Raw genomic sequence first — 15,543 nt, 5'->3', positions numbered from 1 at the left:
GTTTTGAAAGCAATCCAAATGGAGAAAAACGTAGGAACAAGATTACTAAGGGTGCGTTTGGTTTATGTGTTTTTCATTTTTATTTTTTGAAAAACGTACGTTTCTGAAAAATGATATTTGGTTTATATTTTTCGTATCTGTTTTCTAAAAAAATAGCTAGCATTTTCTAGAAAATAGAGAATGACAAAAAGTCGTTTTCTAAAAAATACACGTTTTCCAGAAAATGAAAATAGAAAACGTGCAAACCAAACACACCTAAGCTATCTCCTCAAAAAAAAATGCATGGTTTTTTGTCACGAGAAAAAAAAGTCTCAGAAAGAAATATTCTAAAAAAAATCTTAGAAATATATGAACTTGTTGTCCTTCATCATAAACTCTCAAAGCTTCTAATATGTCAATACCAAAGTTGTATTTTAAAAATATTTAGCCTTTAAAGAACACAAGTGTATAGAAACACGTAGAACATAGCACAAGGACTTAAAATTGTTTCCGTGTATTAATTCAACATTGATATTGAGCTGGTACACATTACCACTCGAGACTGTTAGAATTATAAGAAGTGGTACAACATCCTCAAGCACCAAGCCTCAAACCAATTAAGGTTGTGGTGCCACACTCCTATACAAACAAACTAATTATAAGACTCTTAGAATTTAAGTAATTATCTTTCTAGTTACAAATGATCTGGCTTATTTATTTATTTTTATGCAGGAAAAGAAGATTTGATGTGGAAGAAAGCTTTTGCAAGACAAAGAAGATGAGTTGTATTTTAGATTTTTTTTTTTAATTTAAGTCCTTGTTTAACTTCTTGGATTGTTGGAGTTGTATCACTTTTGGAGTGTTAAACTTGTATAATATTTTGTTGTAACTTGAAGAAGAAAGATCCTGTATAACTTGTTGAGACCTTTGAATTTGTTGTATTATGATTTGATTTCAATTATTAATAGATGTATGTGAAATAGGATGTGATAATGTTAATTAGGATGTGTTGAAATTATATAATGTGTTATTTGAATTTGTTGTATATATGTATGTATTGATTGAATTGTAGAAATAAATTTTTTTTTTTTGATTTAGGGATGAATTTCATAATACTATACATTGATAATTTCGTGACAAAATCATTTCCATTCCAAATTTCGTTATAGAATCTGTGACGAATTTACAAATCCGTCCCAGAATTTGGTACGAAATATGGGATGAAGATTTATTTGTTGCAAATTAAATTACTATTTTCGTTGTCAAATTCGTCGCAAATTTTGCAACAAGAATAATATTCGTTGCAAAGGTTTGATGAAAATTAGCGACGAATTTGGCAACGAAATCTAATTTGTTGCCAAATTTTGTCGCCAAATTAGGGACAAACTTGATAACAAAAAAATAATTCATCACCGAATTCGTCCCCAAATTCCTTGCTAAGTTTGCAACAAAACAAATATTCGTTTCAAAATTATATACAGTATTGCGACGAATAGAGTTGTTGTTGCAAATTTGATGACGAATTTGGGGACGAAAATATTATTCATCGCTAATTTCGTCCCCAAATTCATTGCCAAATTTGCAAAAAAAAAAAAGTTCGTTCCAAAAGTTGGCAACAAGAAGTTTGGAACAAAAATTGTTTCGTCGCAGAATTCGTCCAAAAAAATTTTGCAACGAATTTTTTTTATAAATTCATCCCAGAATTCATCCCATAAAATTATATTTTTTGTAGTGCGCTGAGACTGAGAGAGGGTGCGAAGATTTGAGACCGAGTTAGAAGATGAGTCAATCACTGAGACTGAATCCTAAGACTAAACGAAAGTGTGAAGACCAAGATCGAGCCAAAAGGTAAGTCGGTCACTAAGACTAAGTCCTGAGACTGATAGAAGATGTAGGGACCCTAGACCGAACTAAAAGATGAGTTAGTCATTGAGATTGAGTCTTGAGACAGAGAGGAGGTGAGGGGACCTGAGACTGAGCCAAAGACGAATCGATCGTTGAGGCAAGGGTCATGGTAACTGACTTATGCTCAGTTAATTTTGCATCTCTGGAATAATTAAATGTATTAGACTCGTTAGATTTAGCTTGAGTTGCTTCTGCCATGAACTTTGACCCTCCATACGTGACTTCTCCAATATCGTGACTTTGACCAGTTTTATTTATGGTGAGCTTTGACCATGCATAAGTGGCTTCTATAAGATCGTGACTTTGACTGATAGTTACGGGAAACTTAGAACTGCCGAGCTCATCCTATCATGTGCTCAAAAAAGATTAATCATCAAAATTTCTAATCCTTTTATTTTCTTGTACAGCTCAAAAGATATGCTGATCGAGGAGTAGAATTTAATTAATTCAGTAAGAGTTAACGGCGATCTCGTTTGGCGCCCCAGACACCGAAACAAAAAGTTGTATAATCCATGGAAAAATTGAAAGATTCCCCGATAGCTTGTTGGATTCCTGTTCCGAGATATTTGGCGACCCAAATCTATTTCTAGATTCGCCAGATCCAAGCGCCGTCCGAGTCATCAACTCGCCGCGTCGGCGCGGCGAAGGCGGGCCCCCTCCGGCCGGAAAGCGGCGGCCGCGTCGATGGCTGCGGCCCAGCAGTCGCCGGCGATGGCGAGGTCGTTGCTGCGGCTTCGGGCCGGGTCGGACAGCACCTCGTAGGCTTCTCGCGCCGCCATGAAGCGCTCCGCGTGACGGCGGCGCTCCTCGCCGGCCGGCGATTGGCACGTGGTGCCACCGGATCGGAAGGTGAGGGAAGGAGAAGGGACGGCTTGTTGTGCTTCAAGGAACAGGCCGGAATTTTTTTTTATATATAAAAAACAGGATTTTTTTTAAAAAACTCATACTTTATTTGTTTCCAATTGCTCCCTGTAATTTTGCAATATTCTTTTACACCAGTTCCCCACTTTTATAAGCGATCGGTTGTAGTAAATTAATGAACTATAAGGATACTGTTAAAACAACTGCACTATGAAAAGAGGTTTAATGCATTTATTTTCTAATAAAAGACTTCTTGCTTTGATAATGTCCATTAACTCCTCCGTTATTGAACCGTTGTACTAGCGTTCAATTTAATAAAAAAAATTGGGTTGGATGGATGTGGACCAAAATACTAGTCGGTGAAAAAAATCTACGAGTTTATCTTCACAAGCGAAGTGGCAATTTGACCAAGGATAGATCCAAAAATTAGAGGTGGGCTGAACTAATCTTGCGTTAGTTGATTCCACCAAAGACGTGTACAAGTGGTCCGAGTTCACTTTACATAAGCATATTATCATCTTATAAATTCTTATCGGATGGATTTTAAATTGTTGAGTTAATTTAATGAGATGTTGAAATTTGGAGGACTACCGTAGAAGCTTGACTGTTAACACCGACGTTAGAGAGTATACCGTCGATAGTTAGATGTTGTTGGTCAACAGCATGAGGCCGTGCATCTCATGCAGATCTCAATCTACAATTGCTCACCTTCGATGTTGACGTAGGGGTACATTGTGCATAGAGGTCATGTTAACTCGGTCGACTCTATCGATGACTATGCCTCCTTGGTGAGGGATAGGCCACAGAGGAGTGGTCGTAGTTGTCAGGAAAGATGGGAAAGAATGTATGGATGAGTAAGTGAGGCAAAAGAGAAATATGATATTGTTCACTATAACGGGCTGAAGAGGACAAGCATAATTCATTATTTTGATATATAAATTTATATATTTTTTTATTCATGTAATAAAATTAATATATGGTTTAGATAGTTGAATTTTGGTAAGGAATGACTTAAAAAGATATTTCTTATTTTTTAAAAAAATGAGAACTTGTCTTCTTTTATTCGATAATATTTAATTGAGCAATTATCGAGCTAAGAAAATGAATAATGGGCGAACTGCGAGGTCAACCACCGATTATATATGTACTGTAGCATTTACACTTGGATTATCAAACAAAATAGTGAAACTAGGGTATCGTTCAGTTATGACGTGGTACCTGAGGTGTCATGTTTGAGCATCTCCCTGCACAGACTTTTATCAATTAAGTGATATCGTTCATCCAAAAATCTTTTCCAGAGTTTCTGATAAGGGATCGTTTCGACAGTGGTATCGATTACTATAAAAAGTTTGCCCATACAGTTTTTATCCTCTCGGATGGATCTAGTGGCTAGCGTATGAAGAATTGGCATAATGAGGTCTAGGGTTCGAATCTCGGCAAAGTCAAAGTAAATATCTCCCTTATGAGCTAGTCATTATTCCAAAGGCTAGTAGCCGCTCATGATTTACCTCCTCCGTGTTGACCTTGGAACGGATTGACGGAAGTGTTGAGGACGAACGTATTCACCTTCTCTCACAAAATAATAAAACTAGGGGAGGTGCTAAATGTAATTTTAAAAACTTAAATGATAAAAAGGAGGCTGGGGACCATTATTTAGGAGTAGGTCATACTTTGCAACTTCATCAATTAAAGATTATTATGTTTTTGGATTTTTGTGCTTTTAAGGAAGATAGGTTGGTCAGATACTTTTACAGTTCTAGAAATGTGAAGAACAAAAAGGAAATAGTTGATTTAAATAATAGCTAGTTTCATCAACGATACTGACACATATTAACGTATAATATTTTTTACGCGGGCAGGCGTTTTTTTGGCACTGCTGCTTCTTGGTGGGTGTACAAGTAGTAACTAGCTCACTAGCTCAAGAGACGCCAGGGGAAGACAGCAGAACGGCAAGGAACGGCGCACGGAGTTGCAGATCTTCTTCGCTTTCGAGGTAAGCAATGGCCGTTTCGTAGAGATTGGTGTGTTCGCTAGGGTTCTTCCCTAGGTTTGAAAGATTCGACGCTTTCTGTTGGCGCAGCAATCGCTTTTTTTTTCGCTAGGGTTTTGGGTTTATTCAACGCTGCTCTTTGATATTTTGTTGTTAGATCGAAGCGCTGTTGCTTCAAGTTTCCAGCATTGATCTCTGGCCGTTTTTTGGTAACCTCATCAGGGGTTTAGGCTAGATTGAAGACGGATAAGATGGATCCTCAGGTTAAACCTGACCCTGATAACTTCGATAATTTGCCACCGCCACCGCCTCCTTCCATTCCTCCTAATGTTAACCCCATGAAGGCCACAAAACCTAAAAGGACTCCAATGGTTAGACCTGGCATTGGAAGAAAGGGCAATGCTGTGCAGCTTTTGACAACTCATTTTAAAGTTTCTCTCAGGAACGTGGATGATTATTTTTACCACTACAGTGTAGGTTATCGTTATTCCTTGTTTACCTCTTTCCTGATGTAACTTGTAATTTTGAAATGTTGAATTTTATTAATATTTGAAATTGTTATTGTTATTAAATTAGGTGGCACTGAGATATGAAGACGATCGTCCTGTGGATGGGAAGGGTGTTGGAAGGAAAGTTATTGACAAACTGCACCAGACATATGACACTGAGTTAGGAAAAAGGGATTTTGCATATGATGGTGAGAAGTCTCTATTCACCCTTGGTGCCCTTCCTCACATCAATAACGAATTCACTGTGGTGCTTGAGGACCTGTCCTCAAACAGGTAATAGTTTTTTTTAATGAACCTTGCATTTGCTGGGTAATCCATTCCCAACCTAACATGTGTATTACATTTGTTATCTATCTTTGACCTAGAATTCCTGGCAATGGAAACGCTGGAAATAATAGTCCAGGTGAAAGCGATCACAAACGTGCCAGACGTCCAAAGCATACTAAAACCTTCAAGGTTTTGTTGAGTTTTGCAGCTAAAATACCTATGAAATCCATTGCTGCAGCCTTGAAAGGCAATGACACGGAGAACTCTCAGGAGGCTTTACGGGTTCTTGATATTATTCTGCGACAGCATGCTGCAAAACAGTATGCGAATTTCCTTCTAATTATTTATTGTAAATTATGAATTACATAATCGTGGGTTTGTTTGTTGCATTCTGATAGTTGTTAAAATATATTTTTAGGGGATGTCTTCTTGTGAGACAATCATTTTTTCAAAACAATCCTAAAAGCTTTACTGACATTGGTGGTGGAGTCATGGGATGCAGAGGTTTTCATTCAAGTTTCAGAACTTCACAAGGAGGACTTTCTTTGAATATTGGTAAGCACTTACAATCTCTCTATATTTCTGCTTTTTTGCTTTTTCTTGTATTGTCATTCAATCACTTTATTGTTTTAAAAATATTATTATCTTTCTTATATGTTGAATATAGATGTCTCTACTACTATGATTGTGAGGCCTGGCGCAGTGGTTGACTTTCTCCTCGCAAATCAAAATGTCAAGAATCCAAATCAACTAGACTGGAACAAGGTGATTAAGAATTTGTTCTTTATTTTTATGTTCTAGGTTATTGAATGCCTATATATAATATACCTATTGATGCAACCTGTTTCATCTTGCCTTCTTCATTATTCATATTGTGTCTTCTGAGATCTTATTATTTTTTCACACTTTGTTGTTGGTAGGCTAGAAGAACTTTGAAAAATTTGAGAGTGAAGACAACTCATACCAATCAAGAATTTAAAATCATTGGGATAAGTGACAAGCCTTGCAAAGATGAAATGTAAGTTTTTCCAGGTTGTCTTGTTTCATTATTTGTTATGAAGCATTATTGTAAGAAAGAAGCTTCTTTTATATAAATGTGAGTCTGTACAACTTCTGTGTTTCTTCCTTTGGCGATAAGAATTTATTGTTTGGAAGTGGCACTGCAGAATTTTCCTCTTTCTCTGCCTATGTTTGGAACTAATCTTGCTCTTTGAAAACCATTACTGTTTGTATAATGTTGATGTATCTGCCACAAGGTTGGAACTGGTCTTGCTTCCTCCTGTTGGCAAATATGTTTTTTATTGTTGTACTTTGTAGCCATGAGTGGAGGTTGATAAGCCATTAAAATTTGATAGGTAATTTTATTGAGAAATATCTTTATGATTTTATTTGTTTATGTTTATTTTAACATTTCAGATTCACTCTAAAGCTGAGAAATGGAAATGATGGAAATGGAAATTCAGATGCAGTTGAAGTAACTGTTTATGATTATTTTGTGAGACATCGGAGAATGCAATTGAGTTACTCTGCTAATTTTCCTTGCTTGAATGTCGGAAAGCCAAAAAGACCAACATATGTGCCCCTTGAGGTTTGCAAGCTCATTCCACTTCACTTTAACCTTTATTTTATGCTGACAAATTTGGCAAACTATTCAGCTCTGCTCCTTAGTATCATTGCAAAGATATACCAAATCTCTGTCAACATTTCAAAGAGCTTCCCTCGTGGAAAAGTCAAGGCAAAAGCCTCGAGAACGAATGATTGTCCTCAGTGAGGTATGTGCCGATCTCTAAGATTGGTTTTGTTGGTATGGCTTGTAGGCTCTTTTTTCATGCTTATTCTTGGATGATAGGCTTTGAGGAGCAATAATTATGATGCTGACCCATTGCTACATGCATGTGGCGTTAGCATTGCCACCACTTTTACTCAAGTAGAAGGTAGAGTATTGCAGCCTCCCCGGGTATGGCTTTATGTTTTGTATTTATACTTTTACATGTTGATTTGAGGTTATTTATGTATGACATTTAAAGCAAATGCTGCAGCTCAGAGTTGGCAATGGAGAGGAATTTATGCCATCAAGGGGGAGATGGAATTTTAACCAAAAGGTGTGCTGTTTTGAAGATTGATACTTTTTTTTGCTTTCAACAAGTTTATTCTTGTAGTTAAAATGTTTACTTCTTTCAGAAATTGATGGAGCCAGCTCGAATCACCCGATGGGCTGTTGTTAATTTCTCTGCTCGATGTGATGTTTCAAGCCTCATACGTGACATGCTCAAATGCGCAAATATGAAAGGCATTGTATGTTTTGGCATTAGTTTTCTTCCCATGGGGTTTTAAATGCTAACATTGTTTCTTTCTCAGTCAATGGAAGAACCTTTCCAGCATATTTTTGAGGAAAATCCTTCGATGAGAAGGGCACCACCTGTTGCCAGAGTGGAGGAAATGTTTCGGCAAGTTAAGCAGATTGATCCAAAGTTTCTCCTCTGCATTTTATCTGAGAGGAAGAATTCAGATATTTATGGTTTGTGTTTTTTCTGTCTTTATTGTATCAATATATATATTTGTGGTTAAGCATAATCCATGAATAGGTCCATGGAAGCTCAAATGTCTAACTGCTGATCCTGGAATTATTTCTCAATGTATCGCCCCTACAAGAGTGAATGACCAGTACCTTACCAATGTGCTGCTTAAAATCAATGCCAAGGTGCCATATGCTATCTGAGTGTCTAGTAATTTTACCCTCTTCTCTATCTGTTTCTAATATTTTGTGTTTCCTACACAGATGGGTGGTATAAACTCTTACTTGTCACTTGAAAGATCATCAGCCATTCCTCTAGTCTCCGATACACCAACAATCATTTTGGGTATGGATGTTTCCCATGGATCTCCTGGGCATTCGGATATTCCTTCAATTGCTGCGGTATATTTAACAGGCTGCATTTCTACTGCTTTCCTTACTTCTCTAATTATGTGTGTATAATGACTGTTTGCATTTGCTAACTAGTCTTCTTTTGCTATTTCTTACATGCCTATCCATTTTGTATGGTTTTAAGGTTGTAAGCTCAAGGCAATGGCCATCTATTTCTCGCTATAGAGCTTCTGTGCGAACACAATCTCCTAAGGTTGAAATGATAGACTCACTTTTTAAGCCTGTAATAGGGAATACAGGAAAGAAATATGACAGTGGCATGATTCGGTTTGTTAACGTTTCTAAATTATTTTTCTTTAGCTTCTTCACCGAATATTATTCTTCTTTTAAATGGAAGCCATTATCTATGATGTAGGGAGCTGATGGTCGATTTCTACATCAGTTCAGGAAAAAGAAAACCAGAAAACATTATCATTTTCAGGTAAACTCTGTTCTAGTTTCGAGTATTGGATTAATGCATATGGATCTTTTTTGTATCTTGATGGGGTGTGTTTTCCAATATGTTTGAGGTGTTTGTGATGAGTTCCTGATATATATTCAGGGATGGTGTTAGTGAATCACAGTTTACTCAAGTCCTCAACATTGAATTTGATCAAATTATTGAGGTATGTCAATGTATATATAATACATATGCTGATGTCAGTTGAATCCTGATTTTGTTCAAATTGGTGTTACTATCTATAGGCATGCAAGTTTCTTGATGAACAGTGGTCTCCAAAGTTTACATTGATAATTGCCCAGAAAAATCATCATACCAAGTTTTTCCTTCCAAACTCACCTGACAATGTCCAACCTGGTATGTATTTTATTATTGTTGGTCTTCAATTTTCTATTACTTTTTAAGCCTTTTACCTCCATCAAATTATAGTTCTTGAATTTTAAATTTACATATTTTTGGGATTGCAGGGACGGTTATCGATAACAAAATTTGTCATCCTAAGAACTATGACTTCTACATGTGCGCTCATGCTGGCATGATTGTAAGCACTCTTTTCAACAGTTGAATTCAATATGTTACAGCTCATGGGCGGAGCCAGCATAGGCCCAGTGTGGGCAGCTGCCCACACTGAGCCAGGACCCATTTAAAAAATATTATTAACATAACCTAGGGAAAAAAATAGATAATGCAGATGACAGAAAAAAAAGAAGCGCTTGTTCATTTTGCCTTGTTACAACAATATTTGATGCATGTTAATAATATTTTTTGCAATCCCAAATTCTTTATAAAATTTCATTGCACTTCAAATACACTATTGGACAAAAACATTAAATTTTTACATTTTATTTCTGTTGCTAGACCTAGGCATCGAAACCACCCTTAATTTTATGATTCTCTCATCTAGTATTTGCTTTTTCTTAACTAAACAGCATAACAAGCAAGCATATGCAGTATGCCGAAAGCAAGATGGTGATACACTTCTTTTCTTGTTGTGTTTTCCATACAAGTATAAGAAAAAACTTAGACAGATGAAGCCAAAAAAAAAATATAGGCAGATGATGCAAAAAAATTTTAGCAAGATACACGACAACATGACTTATAAAGCGGAGAGCTTTAGTTGCTTCACCACTGTTGGGCTGCTATCGGAATTGGACGAGGCACCTTTCGCAACATGTCCGTCAACAATAGTTACAATTGCCTACACTAAATCAATATCCTAGCTCCGCCCCTGTTAGAGTTATATGAGTAATTCAAATTTTTTTTATATTGGTGTTTGTGATTCCACAGGGCACAACTCGGCCCACTCATTACCATGTGCTAATGGATGAGATTGGGTTTACTGTTGATTCCCTGCAGGAGCTTGTTCATTCCCTTTCTTATGTGTAAGTGTACATGTTTACGCGTAATTAATACTTTAGTTCTCCAATGTTTGATATATCGTAACTACGTCCAAATGTTCAGATATCAGAGGAGCACAACTGCGATATCTGTTGGTAAGCTGGGCATTTCCTTCTTGATTTGTGTAGTTTGTTGTATTGTTCCTTGCTATAATTATATCTATATATAATTTTTCTTTTGTGATGCAGTTGCACCCATCTGTTATGCTCACTTGGCTGCGGCACAAATTGGACAATTTGTGAAATTTGAAGATTTATCTGATTCGTCATCCAGCCAAGGTGGACAGCAGCATACCGCACCCGGAGCAATTCCAGTGCCGGAACTTCCTCGTTTAGATAAGAATGTTTCTAGTTCCATGTTCTTCTGCTGATCTCTGGACAATCTCATAGTCGTCTCTAGTAGATTTTGGGTGAATTCTTTTGACCATCACAAGACTAACTCGATTAGGTCCGCTTGGAACCTCTTAGTTTAACATTTGGCTATGCATTTTGGTCGACTTATGTAGTTGTAATCTGACAGATACCTTGTGCCCAACAGGAATGTCGTGTAGGCCATCTTCAATTTAGGTGTGATGTCTTCGATTTTCAAGTTGCTACGTGTTGTGTTTTTTTTTTTTTTATCATTTTCAAGTTCAACTTGTAATTGGCGTTCCGAGATATTTGGAGACTCAAATCTATTTCTAGATTCGCCAGATCCAAGCGCCGCCGTCCGAGTCATCAACTCGCTGAGTCGGCGCGGCGAAGTCGGGCCGTCCACGTTTCCTCACCGTCAGCCTCCACTACGGCGGACAGCCGACTCTGAGTGGCGGCGGTGCTCCTTGCTGGCCCGCGATCGGCATGTGTCGGGGTGCCACCGGAGTCCGAGCTGTCAGTACGCGGTGCGGATCTTGTCTGGGCCGGCGGTCCGGGACATGGAGAGGAGGTAGCGCATGGTCCATGCGACTGCAGTCGGGGCTGCGGCGGCGGCAGAGATCCTTACTGACTGGGGAGTTCTTGGGGTGGCGATGGTGGATCGGAGGGAGAAGGGACGGCCATTAATTAGCTTTGAAAGGAAGAAGAAACTTCTTGTGGAGCTTCAATGGCAAAAGGCGAAATCGTTCATCCTAGCGTTCCAGTCGCATCCAACCCAAGGTCATCACAAGGAAAATAAATCATGATAGCCGAGAAAGCAAGTGTTAGATGAGATGAGATACACAAGATCCAGAAATTTATGCCCCGATATCTCCATAATTCGACCCCATGTTCTGATGGATTTCTGGTGGAGCTTCAAGAAACAGAGTGGAGATGTTATACAACAGACAAGGGGGGAATTGTTTTTTTTAATATATATAAAAAAAGAAAATTATGTTTTTGGTCGTATAGCTTGTTATTTTTAAATTTTAAGCTTAGTCTAATAATTTGTAATATTATTTGTAATATTTTTTAATTTCAATTATTTTTTAAAATTAAAATTTTCCAACTATATAGGGGTGTAAAAATGAACCCGATCCGACGACTCAATCCAAGTCGACCCGAAAAAAATCAGGTTTGGGTTGGAGGGTTGGAGAGTTAAAAATTTTCGGATTGAGTTGGGTTCGGGTTGATCCGGGTTGACTTAAATATAGTGTTTTGTGAGTTTTTTTGGGGTTAAATCAAATTTTATTTTAAAAATTTGGATGTTTTATGTATATTAATATCATGTTTGTATGATAATGATGGAGTAGTGAAATAAAAGTGAAGAATTATAGGAAAAATAGTCAAAAAAATCGTTTTGAATAAGATTTTCATGTTATATGGGTCAGGTTTGGGTTGATCGGGTTGGTCGGATTCGGATTCGAGTTTAGGTGTTTGGATTGAACTCGGGTTCGGATCGGATTTGGATTGAGTTAAAAAAAAAAAACTCGATCCGATTTATCCGAATTGACACCCCTACAACTATGTACTTAAATTGACACAAAAAAAAAAAAAAAGTATGAGTTATATGACCGAAAGTAATTTAGTTTTTTTTAAAACTCATATTTTATTTGTTTCCAAAGTCTCCCTGTAATTTTACAATATCATTTTACATCAGTTTCCCACTTTTATAAGCGATCGGTTGTAGTAAATTAATGAACTATAAGGATACTTTTAAAACAACCGAACCATGAAAAGAGGTTAAATGCATTACTTTTCTAAAAAAGCCTTCTTGCTTTGATGATATCCATTAACTCCTTCTGTTACTGAAATATTTATAAAAGTTTAGTGTGTAAACTAAAATGGTGAAAGTATAGAGGGTATTTGAAAAATGTTAAACAACGATGAGATGTTAAATATAATTTTTTATTATTTGGGATTAGGTCATAGTTCGCATTCATCAAACAGTATGTTACAAGCAATAAGATTTGTCTTATAGTTTTACAGTTCTAGTAATGTGGAGAAAAAAAAAAGGAAATAGTTGATTTAAATAATTGCCTAGTATCACCATTCTCACACCTATTAATGTATAATTTAAAGTGAAAATTATTATTAAATATTGTACAACTTTTATTTTTTAATATTTTTTAAAAATAATTCTTAAGTTTCACTGTTCACCTTAAAAAATAACAATATATATAGGTTAATTTAATTTGTCTATAATAGAAAAGTGATAAATTATATTTTAATTAATGGAGCCAAAATAAATCTTAAATGAATTCACACTAATTAAATTTATATTTATTGTCCTTTATTGCAGATATTTTATTGACTCAAGTCCACCCATCTTGTGAATTAAATCAAAGGCATTTAATACCACTTTCAGTGAAAGATTGGCAGCCGACAAGTAGTACAAAATTTTAGAGAATTAATCAATAAAAATGTCACAATTTTCTTCACATAATACAAAAGTAAACCAAATTATTTTTTTTTAAAAAAAAATTATTGGTATTAGGTTGTCACGACTCATCCTGTAGGTGACTAGATTGATCCTATAGAAATTTTTTTATCAGTTTCAACGGTTAATAACTGTCTAATATTCTTATATTAATCGTCTATAAAAAAAATTTATTCAGTAATTTATTATTACACCATTACACCATTGTGCGGATAAAAATCTTATTTATGACTTTGTTTCCTTTCTCCTAATTTGGGCACCGAGCTTGTCACGAGCTGATCATGATTCGACAAGAATCTAATTTACTAAAGCAAATCTATCTGTTAGATTTTGGAATAATCTCAAAATTTTGCCGTCCAGAATAAGAAATATCGAAAAGTCAAATGGTAAAATTTAAAAGGAAAAAAAAAATATCTTTTAACTCTTTATATTTTTTATAAAGTAGTATTTTACCTCTTATATGTAAAAAATAATATTTAACTCTTTTGACCAAAAGTCAGAGAAATATGAAAAATCTGATAAAAAAATAATTGTATGTTTATCCTTTTTATTATTTTTCAATAATAATATTGAGAGGGAAAAATATATTGAATTGACCATTATATTTTTTTAAGTAAAAATCCTCATAAAATTCATATATACATTAGCATAAATAATAAAAAAATAGTAATTCTGAAAGTGATAATCAACAAAAAACTCATTCCATTACATTCACCAAATTAAAAAAATAAGAATTCTAAATTGATGAATCAAAATCAAATGAAGATGAAACAAAGTCTATTATTAAAAATCTCTTCCTTATCACACATACAATTAATAAACTAGAAGTGATTTTGGTTAATTAATTTAGAATTTTGGTTCTTTTTTATTTAGTAAGAATGGTAAAATAAATTTTTGACTGGTTATCTCTTTCAGAGTTGTTGTTTTTTTATTATTCATGCCGGTATATATATGAATTTTGTGAGAGTTTTATCGAATGATATAATGGTAAATTTAATGTATTTTCTCTCTCTTAATGTTATTATCAAAAAATGATAAAAATGACAATAACTCAATATTTTTTATTCATTATATATATCACATTTTAGGATGAGAAGAAGATTTTTAATGATAAACTCTATTCTATTCTATCTTAGAATTTTGATTTTTGATTTTTTTTTTAAATTTCATAAGAATGGATGATAGAATAAGTTTTTGACTGATTATACTTTTTAAATGATATTATTTTAATATTGTTTATGTTGTGTATATATGAATTTTATTATGATTTTTACCGAATGGTACGATGATGAATTCAATATGCTTTTCTCTCTTGAGATTATTATAAAAAAATGATAAAAAAAAAAGTCAGGGCGCAATTGTCTCTTTTTTTTTAAGACACTTTTGGTAAAAGGATATTAAATGTCATTGTTTTTTAAATAAAGGGTAAAATGCTACATGATAGAAAAAAAACACACAGGGTTTAATGTATTTTTTCCAATTTTAAACAAACTCGAATTTGGCAAAAACGAGATGCAAATTTCTGTTTATGAATTTATAATTTTCATTTAAATTTTAAATTTTTTATAAGTGCTATTAGTTTTTTTTAATCAATTTGATAAGATAAACTAAACCCAAACTGTGAGTTTTTTTTTTCAAAAAAAATCAACCTAAAATTGAGTTCTCCTAATAATGTTCAATCAAATTCCATGAATTCCTTTGTTATGTTCTACGAATAAATTAAATTTTATATAAATAAAAAATTAATTTTCGATCCATATAAAATATCTTATTAGAACGCTAACCTCCCATAGATCCTCTAGTCTTATGGATCATTTTATGGATTGATCTAGTTTGATAGACTCTATTACTTAAATAAATAAGGTTCATCATAATCCACTAATCACATCGATGGACCATCCTCTGATCCATAATTTATTATCATGATAAAATTTTCTTCCAATCAAATTATATGAATTCATTTATTATGTTCAAAATAGATTAAGTTAGTTTAATTGTGATCTAACACTTTGATCAAGTGTGCAGGAGAAGTCCAACTAGGTCAAAGGGCCGACCGTATAGCTGGAACGAAACCCAGATAGGTCGACGGGCTGACTAGATGTCTAGCACGAAGTCCAGTTAGGTCAACGGGTCGACCGGGTAGTTGACACGAAGTCTAGACATGTCAACGGGCTGACCAAATGTTTGGCACGAGGCCTAGCTAGGTCGACGGATCGGTCGGATAGCTGGCATGAAGCTTAGACAGGTCGACAAGCTGACCGGATGTCTGACATGCAGTCCAGCTAGGTCGACGGACTGACCGGATAGTTGGCACGAAGTCCAGACGGGTCGACGGGCTGACCAGACGTCAGGCAGGTAAGTTAAGGTAAGTCACCAGATGGGAGTGACTGTGAGGACGCGTTCCCGGGAAGGGAAGGTAGGCGTCGATCCAACTTAGATC

At 35.3% G+C, this 15,543-nt stretch overlaps 1 protein-coding gene across 5 annotated transcripts; it reads left to right on the top strand.

Moving 5' to 3' along the window:
• Positions 1–4,595: 4,595 nt before the first annotated feature.
• On the top strand, positions 4,596–11,632 carry LOC122040658 (protein argonaute 4B-like). 5 transcript variants are annotated; one of them, XR_006128676.1, is made up of 25 exons: positions 4,596–4,738; positions 4,958–5,208; positions 5,312–5,517; positions 5,610–5,831; positions 5,930–6,066; positions 6,179–6,276; positions 6,432–6,529; positions 6,928–7,099; positions 7,167–7,283; positions 7,361–7,468; positions 7,551–7,613; positions 7,693–7,806; positions 7,870–8,029; positions 8,097–8,212; positions 8,291–8,428; positions 8,562–8,704; positions 8,793–8,858; positions 8,979–9,042; positions 9,122–9,233; positions 9,344–9,417; positions 10,164–10,258; positions 10,338–10,369; positions 10,463–10,721; positions 10,794–10,840; positions 10,967–11,632. XR_006128676.1 is itself a non-coding variant. In XM_042600063.1 (23 exons), the coding sequence occupies exons 2-23, from the start codon at positions 4,987–4,989 to the stop codon at positions 10,642–10,644; spliced, it is 2,739 nt and encodes a 912-aa protein (XP_042455997.1). In that variant the 5' UTR covers positions 4,596–4,738; positions 4,958–4,986; the 3' UTR covers positions 10,645–10,862. The 5 variants fall into 5 exon arrangements, 2 of the variants coding, with proteins under 2 accessions (XP_042455997.1, XP_042455998.1); XR_006128675.1 differs by having other exon boundaries at positions 10,463–10,840; XR_006128677.1 differs by lacking the exon at positions 10,967–11,632 and having other exon boundaries at positions 10,812–10,862.
• Positions 11,633–15,543: the final 3,911 nt, after the last annotated feature.

This window comes from Zingiber officinale, chromosome 2A, assembly GCF_018446385.1.
Source record: "Zingiber officinale cultivar Zhangliang chromosome 2A, Zo_v1.1, whole genome shotgun sequence".
Lineage (NCBI taxonomy): Eukaryota > Viridiplantae > Streptophyta > Magnoliopsida > Zingiberales > Zingiberaceae > Zingiber > Zingiber officinale.
The sequence above is the reverse complement of the archived record's forward strand: the minus strand, read 5'-3'. Positions and strand labels throughout refer to the sequence as shown.

What these genes read in the sequence shown, in the direction of transcription:
- LOC122040658 (XM_042600063.1), top strand. Translation starts at nt 4,987, where the DNA reads ATGGATCCTCAGGTTAAACCTGACCCTGATAACTTCGATAATTTGCCA. An exon ending in CGACAGCATGCTGCAAAACA is followed by an intron (nt 5,832 to 5,929) that starts GTATGCGAATTT and finishes ATATATTTTTAG; the next exon opens with GGGATGTCTTCTTGTGAGAC. An exon ending in CAACATATGTGCCCCTTGAG is followed by an intron (nt 7,100 to 7,166) that starts GTTTGCAAGCTC and finishes CAAACTATTCAG; the next exon opens with CTCTGCTCCTTAGTATCATT.